Source organism: Chiloscyllium plagiosum, chromosome 23, assembly GCF_004010195.1.
Source record: "Chiloscyllium plagiosum isolate BGI_BamShark_2017 chromosome 23, ASM401019v2, whole genome shotgun sequence".
In the NCBI taxonomy this organism is placed as follows: domain Eukaryota; kingdom Metazoa; phylum Chordata; class Chondrichthyes; order Orectolobiformes; family Hemiscylliidae; genus Chiloscyllium; species Chiloscyllium plagiosum.
The window spans coordinates 36063390-36074521 of record NC_057732.1 but is presented as its reverse complement, the minus strand read 5'-3'; the positions used below and the strand labels follow the sequence as shown (position 1 = coordinate 36074521).

General features: G+C 42.2%; 1 protein-coding gene across 2 annotated transcripts in view; it reads right to left on the bottom strand.

Moving 5' to 3' along the window:
• shank3a (SH3 and multiple ankyrin repeat domains 3a) overlaps positions 1–11132 on the bottom strand; it is a 1030755-nt gene that overhangs the window by 704519 nt on the left and 315104 nt on the right. For both annotated transcript variants that reach the window (XM_043713933.1, XM_043713934.1), the window contains exon 4: positions 836–1039. In XM_043713933.1, coding sequence (XP_043569868.1) covers positions 836–1039 — 204 coding nt within the window. The remainder of the gene's footprint in view (positions 1–835; positions 1040–11132) is intronic.

Sequence of the window (11132 nt, the reverse complement as noted above, 5' to 3'; positions counted from 1 at the left end):
CATTTCCGACGCCCCTCCCCCAGGTCCCTCCTCCCTACCTTTTATCTTAGCCTGCTGGACAAACTTTCCTCATTCCTGAAGAAGGGTTTATGCCCGAAACGTCGATTCTCCTGTTCCCTGGATGCTGCCTGACCTGCTGCGCTTTTCCAGCAACACATTTTCTGCTCTGATCTCCAGCATCTGCAGACCTCACTTTCTCCTCATGTTTTAGAAGTAACCTGGAAAAGTCAAGGGGGCGTGGCCAGCTCTCCAGCTGACCAGTTCAGTCCAGAATTAGTTAGGGCATTCAACAATGAACTGTGTGGAAACAGGCTGCTAGACTCCCTCTCCTTCTGCCCTTCTAGCTTTGACCTGTAAGCCTTTGTTTAATTTTTACAGTGTAAGAGGGTTGACTTAATGGGACTGTTGTGTATATTTGGAACAGCATAATTAAGTCTAGTTTGGATAGCCTGAGTTCTGTGCGGGTTCTTTATTCTGTTCTTTGTGTTTCATTGTGTAATTTTGTGAATATATTCTTGTCTGTTTTAAAACCTTGTCGTCAACCTAACTAACTTACTCTGGGTAATTTTCACTGTACACTTACCGAAACAAACTGCAAAGTTATGGTCTGGGTTGCCTGCTTAAGAATGTTTTGAGTGGTCCGCCTAGTCCATAACACTTGTTGTAGCATTTCCTATAACCATACTTTACAATTAATAAACTGAGAAACGCTTTGGGACATCCGCAGGTCATGAAAGGATCTATATAAATGCAAGTTTTTTCTTTATTTCCTGCACTCTGTAGGAGTGATGTCAAAACAAATGACACATGCACAAACACAACTTAAATTGAATACCTCCAGGTATGGTATAGGGGTGTCGGAAGGTGCCGGATATTCTCGGAGCAGACGTTCCTCATCCAGAAACTTCCCCACTCTCCCATTGTACGCTGGTTGAAACAGCCCATAGTTCAGAACATCCTTCAGTGTCTGGTTGAGAGTGCACAGAATCCGTTGTTTCGACACCCACACAGGAGCATCAAGGTTAAACCTCATACATTTCTGCAAAACAGAAGATGCAAAGGATTAATGGAGTAGCCCATTTCTTGCCAGATGTCACTAACCAGCACCACACTTCATCAAGTGTCTCCACACCGGCAATAAACCCCCCCTCCCCTTTCCCAAGAAAGAAACTCACCATGCCACATGAGTCAGCTTACCAGGTCTGCTAACCCCTGTTGGTAACTGGGGGCAAGCAAGTTAATACTGGGCTGGTGAGGAGAAGGACAACTGAACACACTGCATTCCTCAGTACATATGCACGTACACACACATAGAATCATAGAGATGTACAGCATGGCAACAGACCCTTCGGTCCAACCCGTCCATGCCACACGTACGTGTGTGTATACACACACACACACATACACGTACGCATATTAGTGAACTGCACTCTGACTGGACACAACCACATTCTTTGTGAAGAAAACACCAGGCTGAGTTACAGCAACATGACACATTTAAAAAAAAAATCTCAGAGCAGGAGTAGGTATCGAGCTGCATCAGCCTGCTCCACCATTCGAAAAGATCATGGTCAATCTATGCTCTGAACTCCATCTTCCTGCCCCGTATCCTTAAAAACCATTTAGAAATCTATTGATCTGGGGCTTGAGTATACCAATCAACATCCATAGTGCTCTGGATCAGAGAATTTCAAAGATTCACAACCACCTGAGCAAAGAAAGTCTCCCTCTGCTGTGGCTATGACCCCGTGCTGGGTTCTGCCACCAGGGGGAAACAGCCTTTCAGCATCTTGCCTGCAAGGACTCTCAGAAGCTTTCAGTGAAGTCACCTTTTATTCTAGACTCCAGAATATAGGTTCATCATAGTGAATTTCTCAAAATATTGAAAGATACCACTGCACATATATTACAATTACAAAGATACATCACTGTTTATTATAATTACTGAACCATAGAATGGCAGTATACAAGGAGCCATATGGCCATCACATGCATGTTGAAGATCTATAAACCCAATGTTGTGTTAGCTCTGATCCATCAATATCTCCTCAGTGGCCACCAGATATTTTCTTTATTATGCAATAACGAATTCTCATTTGAAAGTCATGATCATGTCTGCCTTGGATTTCACTGTTGGAAAAAAAAACTGCAGATGCTGGATTCCAGAGTAGACAAGCAGGAATCTGGAAGAACACAGCAAGCCAAGCAACATCAGGAGGTGGAGAAGTCGACATTTCAAGTGTAATCCTTTGCCAGTCCTGCAGAAGGGTTATATCCGAAACATCGACTTCTCCACCTTCTGATGCTGCCTGGTTTGCTGTGTTCTGCCAGCCTCCTGCCAATCTACTATGGATTCCACTGTGAAACTGTGCATTCAGTTACCAATACCACCAAAAAGAAATTCTTCCCCACAACACTGCTGTTTGATCTTATGCCAACCATGTAAAGCAGAGCTCTCTGGTTCCTGAATCTCCCACCAACAGAAAGAGCCTCTCCCTGTTTACTTTGTTTACACCCTACATAATTTTGAAAACTTTTATCACGCCAGCCCTCAACCTTCACTTTTGATGAAATAATTTTGCCTTCTCTAACTACAGATGATGATGATGCAGTGGTAATTTTATCAAACTAATAATCCAATCAATTCACACCAGGGCAGCTGGAGAACTTAAAACTCAATTAACAAAAATGTTAAAAGAACACTAACCTCAGTAATGGTGCCATAGAAGTATTGCCAATTGTGGTGAAGACTCATCTGGTACATAAAAATCCTTTCGAGAGGTAAACCTGATACTCTTACCAGGTTAGATGTGTTTCCAGACCCACAGTAATATGGTTGATTCTTAATTATATTTTAAAATGGCCCAGCCATCCCCTCTATTCAAATGCATTTGGGGATAAACAGCAAATGCAGACCTGATCAGCAGAACCAAATCCCATGAAAAGCAAAGCAAAAATGATCAATATAACTGAAGTCGCTTATCTCTGAAGCATCAAGGTAATTAAGACAAGTTGAACAAATGTGCAAATGCCTGCAATTTAATTGGATAAGTGTGAAATTGTCCATTCTGTATGGGGTTATCTGAAATTTGAGGAGGCATGGAAACAGCATCAGGCTATGAAGGCATGGAGGTGGCATGGGAAACATTGAGTGGGTATGAGGATTCAGTGGGTTTGATGTGCAATGAGGTAGACTTGCATCCTAAAGAAGGAGCAACATACTAAGGGAAGGATGAGGCAACCCTGGCTGAGAAGGGAAGTCAGGGACAGCGTAAAGGCAAAAGAAAACGCATAAAATGTGGTGAAGATTCGTGTGAAGCCAGAGGATAGCTATAAAAGCAATAAGGGGACAGAGTAAGCTCGCTAGTAATGTTAAAGAATATTGTAAGAGATTTTGATAAAAGGTAAGAGAGAGGCAAGCGTGGACACCAGACTACTGGAAAATGAGGCTGGAGAAGTAGTAATGGGGACAAAGAAATGGCAAAGGAACTGAATGGTTACTTTGGATCAGTTTTCACAATGCAAGACATCAGCAACATTTCAGAACTCCAAGAGAGTCGGGGGCAAGAGGTGAATGGAATGGCTATCATGAAGGAGAAGTTGGTGGGCAGGGGAGGTCATGCTGAAAGGTCTAAAGGTGAATAAATCATCCACATTAACTGGACTACACCCAGACTTCTGAAGGAGACAGCTGGAGGAATTGTAGAGGCAATGGTGTGGTCTTTCAGGAATCACTGGATTGTCAGGGTGGGTACCAGACAACTGAGAGGTCATGCCTGGCAAATCTGGCAGAAATCTTTGAGAAGGGAATAAGCAAGTTGGACAAAGGAAACGCAGTGGATGTGATCTATTTGGGTTTCCAGAAAGCCTCTGACGAGGTACCGCACAGGTGGCTGCTATATAACATAAGGGGCAAGGTACTGGAATCGAGGCAGGTTCGGCTGACTGACAGAAAGCGGAGAATAAGGTTAGGGAGGTCTTTTTTTAGGATGGCTACCAGTGACTATTGGGTTCTGAAGGGGTTGCCATTGGTTCCACAACTGTTCAGTTATATATTAATGATCTGGACAAAGGAGCTGCAGGCATTGGAGGAGGGAGAGGTAGTGCTGAAGAAGCAGGGAGACTGCAGAAGGACTTGGTCGGGCAGGAGAGTGGGAAAATAAGTGACAGGTGGAATACAATGTAGGAAAGTCTGAGGTTATGTACTTTTACAGGAAGAATAGACGAGAGAAGAATTTAGGTGCCAACTGTTTTTAGATTAGATTAGATTAGATTAGATTAGATTAGATTAGATTACTTACAGTATGGAAACAGGCCCTTCGGCCCAACAAGTCCACACCGACCCGCCGAAGCGCAACCTACCCATACCCCTACATTTAACCCTTTATCTAACACTACGGGCAATTTAGCATGGCCAATTCACCTGGTTTACTAAAGGCTTTGGAAATCTGAAGCACAAAGGGATTTGGGAGTTCTAGTTCAGGATTCTCTTAAAGTTACCATGCAGGTTCAGTTGACAGTTAAGAAGGCACGTGCAATGTTCACATTCATTTCAAGAGGGCGAGAATACAGAGCTGGGATGTACTGCTGAGGCTGTATAAGGCTCTGGTTAGACTTCAACTGGAAGGTTGTGAGTAGTTTTGCACCCCTTATCTCAAGAAGAATGTGCTGGCTTTGAAGGGGGTCCAGTGGAGATTTATATATGACCCTGGGGATGAAGAGCTTGAGGATTCTGGGTCTGTATTGGATGGAGTTTAGTTGGATGTCAGGGAATCTCATTGGAACTTACAGAATACTGAAAGGCCTGGATAGAGTGGACGTTAAAACGGTATTTCCACTAGGAGAGACCAGGGCCCGAGGCACAGCCTCAAAGTGAAGGGATGACCCTCGAGAACTGAGAGGAGGAGGAATTTCTTCAGCCAGAGGATGGTGAATCTGTGGAACTCACTGTGGAGGCCAAGTCATTGAGTATATTTAAGACAGATAGAAAAGTTCTTGATTGGTAAGGACATCAAGGGTTATGGGCAGAAGACAGGAGAATGGGGTAGAGAAACCTATCAGCCATGATTGAATGGTGGAGCATATTCTACAAGCTAAATGGCCTATTTCTGCTGCTATGTCTTATGGAGGGGTGAGGGCGTGAAGGCCTGACATAGCGTGAAAATGAGGCTAATGGGTGCTTAAGTTTGGTCTGATCTCAGGCCTGCCTCCAGGCTACTTCATACTGCTGAAGTGAAGTTCTTGACCTATAACATTGACAAAGTTCAATCTCTCCACAGATGGAGGCTGCCAGACCTGCCGAGTTTTCGCAGCATTTTCTCTTGGTTTCCAGTATTTGGCTTTTATCACACTTCAGCAGCACGGTGACTCAATGGTTAGCACTGCTACCTCACAGCGTCAGGGATCTGGGTTCAATTCCACCCTCAGACGACTGTGTGTGTGAAGATTGCAATTTCTCCCGTGTCTGCCCGGATTTACTCCGGGTGCTGCGGTTTCCTCCCACAGACAAAAGGTGTGCAGGTTAGGTAGATTGGCTATGGTAAGTTGTCCATAGAGTCCAGGGATATGTAGGTTGTGTCAGTTAGCCATGGGATTTGTCAGGTTACAGGAGTAGGGTAGTGGGCCTCTGTGAGATATTCTTTGGAGTGGCAGTGTGGATACGATGGACCAAATGAACTGCTTCCACTGCAGGGATTCTATGAATAATTATTTACATTAAATTTCACTTGCCAGCTGTCTGCTTAATCCTTCACCCTGTCTGCTCAATCCTTGAACTGCATCATTATTTTCCTCAGAGTTCACAATATTTCAGAGTATTATATCATCCGCAGATTTTGAAACAAGGCCATATACATCCAATTCTAAGTCATTATTATGTATCACTCCTCTCCTTAATACAAATTAATGAATAGTTATTTGGCAGCACAGAATTTGAATACTGCAGAAAAAGATACATTGTGTTGAAGATTTCCAGTTTGCACTCATCAAGACATTCGTAAGAATGCCATTGAAAAGGTGAACAACATTTTACACTGTACGAATACTGAATAGTGTATGCATATATAACACATATCCAGAAAAGGACTAATCCTTTTATAAATCACTGAGAAACCCCAAAGCAAACTTCCTTAAAAGTCCATAAAACAATTATTTGTCATTACTCTATATTACCTGGTAGTGTTTTTTAATGCTGCCATTTCTTTCGCCACTGCTTCAATTGTGTCAACAAGTCTATTATTAAGTCACCTGAAAACTCATCTCAATCACATCACCCTCATCAACCTATTCTCTCTGAAAGAGTTTTAAACTAATTAGAGGGGGCTATGTAGGTTTAAAAAGCAAAAGGATGTGCTGGCATTACAGGACAATTGCTTTCATTATGATACCTAGACTGAGACAAATAGGGACAGAGTGTACAAGCCTATCTGGAGCAATATTAACACAGCTTCCAAATGTTTGACCCACTGAAACATTAAATCCTTTGGAATTTAGATGTATGAACGTCGTTCACCATCCTCCTCCTGCCAGTCCTGATAAACAGCCTCCATTTAAATAACATTGTTCAAAAAGCATGCATCACTGTTCCAATAAAAACACAACAAAAACACAACAAAAAGCTGAGTAACAACAGTAAATTAAACCTATTTCATGCCTAACAAAATTCCATTAAGTTTTCAAGAACAGCTTGTGAAACAGTAAAAACATTTGGGAAAATGGTCACTGAAGCATGCGCGAAGCTCTTGGAAACCTCAGCCTAATCCATCAGTCCAATGAGTTGCTTTTCCGAATGGTTTTTGTGCATTGCCCACATGGCATCGGTCGCAAATGCATGGCATTTAACTGGGGCATGTATTTGGATTACAAGGGAATGCAGCGACTCTGAGGAGATTGGAAATTGGATATTCACTCAGTGAATCTTTCTTCCCTCTATTCACTCAGTTGTGCTGCATGGCTTTAGTTTATGGCAGTTTCCACCCCATTCCCAGGGACACAGTGCAAAGGCAAAAATATACACAGGAACTCTGGAGCAGGAGTAGACCGTGCAGTCCTTTATGTTTTTCTCTGCATTAGGTGAATCATGAATAATAATCCCAAATTGCAACGTATCCCTTAATAAATCCTTTTCGGTTTTAAAATTAACAAACAATCTCGTATTAACTGCCATTTAGACTCATAGAAACATACAGTACAGAAACAGACCCTTCGGTCCAACCAGTCCATGCTGACCATGTTCCTAAACTGCCTGCCTTTGGCCCTTATCTCTCCAAACCTTTCCCATTCATGTACTTATCCAAATGTTGGAACTGCACCCATATCCACCACTTTCTCGAGCAGTTCATTCCACACACGAACCACTCGCTGTGTAAAAATGTTGCCCTTCATATTCTTTTTAAATCTTTCTCCTTTCACCTTAAAAATATGCTCCCTAGTTTTGAACTCCCCCACCCTCAGGAAAAGGACACCAGCTATTCACCGTTTCTAAGCCCCTCAAGATTTTAAAAACCTCAATAAGGTCAGCCCTCAATGTTCTACACTCCAGTGAAAGAAGTCCCAATCTCTCCAGTCTATTTTTATCTCTCAAACCTTCCATTCCAGGCAACATCCTGGTAAATCTTTTCTGAACTCTCTCCAGTTCAATATTATCCTTCTTGTAACAGAGCCACCCTTTAAAGGAAGAAATGTTTTCTAATTTCGCACCTGAAAGATCTGGCTCTATTTTTTTGATGATTGATCCCTAGTCCTAACCTCCCTAATTAGCAGAAATAAAGGGCATTCTGCTTAATGTGATGCTCTTAATATCTTGAAAACTTTAATTTAATCCCCTCTTAATCTTTAAATTTCAGAAATAATTTCTTTATTTTCCTCTTAACACTTGAGAGCAAGGCATTCACTTCGAAGACATTTATGGTTGGGCAATAAATCCTGGCCTTTACAGGAAAGAATAAAGAACAAAACATCTTTCTCCAGTGTAACTGTCCTAAGTTGTGGCACGCTGAAGTACTTGCAGCATTCCTGAGCAGAGCAGAGCAGATAACCAGAGCATTGCCCCTCCCTTGTATCCTGATGTAATACACTGTCAATTATCATACAAATGTCCCAATAGTAAACCAGGTAGTGAAAGGCAGGGTGGGGTCATACAACAGTCAAGAGGGTGGTGCTGGAAAACACAGCAGGTCAGGCAGCATCCGAGGAGCAGAATTGACATTTCGGGCAAAAGCCCAAATATATAACAGTCTTAAAACAGATAGGGAAGATGGTCTATGCATAATAAAAGAATATTTAATGAGTACTGAACAGGCTGACTATGTTTAGACTGGATGTCTTGTATTCAAGTTTGTCAAGGGGATTGGGGTGGAAATAGTGGAGAGGGCTGCCAAATCTTCCCATTTCCCAACATATGGGCGAAAATACAGTGGACTATGAAGTAGAAAATGTTACAGCTGTTCTTACAAACTACATGCCAATCAGTTGAACATAAGTAGAGGGTAAAGTTTTACAGAAAATAAATCATAATAGTAAAATCCACAACCACGTGGAAAGGCTTAAGTAAATTAAGGACAGTCAGCACAGAACTGTGACAGGAAGATGATGTTTGACGAATCCAACTTAATTTTTTTGATGAAGTAACAGAGAAGGTGGAAGAAGGGAACACAGTAGGAGTTGACTGCATAGATTTGAAGAAAACATTTGACAAACTATCACATAATGGGCTGCTTTAAATAAACTGAGGATCACAAAGTGTCAGATTTGATTAAAAAAATTGTCTTAATGTCAGAAAATAAGAAAGTCAGATAGTAAGTGGTTGTTTTGCAGATGCAGGATGGTAGATAAGGGTGCATGCATGGACCAGCTTTTTTGGAGTATACTGTATTGACTTAGATGTCGGAATACACAGCATCTTCAACACTTACCAACGGTACCAAACTTGGAAATGTAGCAAAAAATGCAGATAGTATCAATCAGTTGCACCAGGACAAAGATGGGCAAGTAAAATAAGCACAGCAAAGGAAGGAAATGGAATTTGATTGAGATAAATGTGAGAGGAAGCATTGACAAAAAAGATGGGCAGAGGCAATATCTAGGCAAAAAGTGAGGACTGCAGATGCTGGAAACCAGAGTTAAGATCAGAGTGGTGCTGGAAAAGCACAGCAGGTCAGGCAGCATCTGAGGAGCAGGAAAATCGACATTTCGGGCAAAAGCCCTTCATCAGGAACAGAGGCAGGGAGCCTCCAGGGTGGAGAGATAAATGGGGGGGCTGGGGAGAAGGTAGCAAAGAGTACAATAGATGAATGGGCGTGGGGATGAAGGTGATAGGTCAGAGAGGAGGGTGGGGGAAGGTAGCAAAGACAACAATAGGTGCATGGGGGTGGGGACGGAGGTGATAGGTCAGAGGGGAAGGTGGAGCTGATAGGTGGGAAGGGAGGTTGGCAGGTAGGACAGATCATGAGAACAGTGCAGAGCTGGAAATATCTAGTTAATGGTATGAACCTAAAGAAATACGAGGGACCTGGGGGTTCATATGCATCGATCTTTAAAGGTAACAATGCATACAGAGAAAATAGTCAGCTAAGCATACGTAACCTTGAGCTTTAAATCTGAGGTATTTAGTGCATAATTAGATAAAATATACGCTAACATGTTTTAAAGGTTTGGGTAGACCCTAAATAAAGTCTTGAGCCCAGTTCTTGTCATCATACTTCCAGAAGGATGTGAAGGTGACTGACAGGGTGAATAGGAGATTAAACAATACAGTTGCAGTGATGAAGGATTTATCTATAAGATTACCTGTATGCCTCTTAAGGTTAGGATGGGTGAGTTGGGAGTGTTCTCCTTGGAGCAAAGGGAAGCTAAGGGAGATCCTGTGTAAATATACAGGTGAAGTAGTGAGGGAAAACTGATCTAATTAGTTGATAGCACAAGGAATATGATTGCAGATTCAGGTTTTCAGCAAGAGGTCCAGGGGAGATGTGCGGAAGAACATTTTTATGCATTGAGTGGGCGTAGCCTGGAACTCTGTCTATGGGGTGGCAGAAAGGATGGTCAATGATTTCAAAAGGAAATTAAATCACCAGTTGAAGAAAATAAAATTGCAGATCTACAGGAATACTGCCTACAATGAGCTGACTAGTATAATGAGCCTTCCTTCTATAGTTAATGATTCTTTGAGTCTATCAGAAATTAGACCGGGGTAAGGCAAATGACTCATTGAGTATACTCGCCCACTCAGTGATGATATTGTTGATCTTTTAATTAAATTCCAATTTTCTACACTATCCCCTGACTTGCTTGGTGTCCAAAAAATCAAACACAGCCTTGATTGTTGTTAATGACTGTCCAGTACACCTGGAGGACTGAATTCCAACAAGTGAATAGATTTCTCCTATCACAGTGCTAAATAGTCAATTCCTTACCTTGGGACTATAACTCAGGCTCCAAACTCTCTGGGCAGTGGAAACACCATCCTGAGGCCATTGAAGGGGCAGTAGTAAAATCCAAACTCAAATAGAGAAACATTTGATTTCTGTTTTACTGCTCAAGAATCATAAATTGTTGGCTAAAGAAAAAGCTGAAGGTGGTAGTTTCCCCTGAACAGTCTTCAATGGTGTGTTTCGATGAGTGGACTGACATGTACATCAATAATCAGGAAAGAACAAGATGCAGCCCAGTTTTCATGCTGCACACAATCTCCTAGTGGGAGCCACTGGGTGAAAGGGAGAAGCAAGGCTTGTGGTCAAATTCCACTTTGAAACCTTGATTGACTTGAGGCTGTTATTATGCCTCTAATCACTGCACCAACTATAAACAGCTAATTCAGCACAGAACAAGAATCATACTTAAGACTTGTCAGGAATGTGATGGAATACTCTTCACTTGTCTGGATGAGAATGGCGCCAACACACTGAAGAAGCTAAACTGCATCCAAGGCAAAGCAGTTCGCTTGATCAGCACCCATCCATAAGTAAACCACACTCCCTCCACCATCAACAGAAAGTGGGAGCAGTTTGTACTATCTACATGACACAATGCAGCAACTCAAAGCAGCAACTCCCATGACAGCACCTTCCAAATATGCAACCTCTACCACCCAGGAAGTGAAAAGCAGTCACATACGAATGCCAATATCTGCAAGT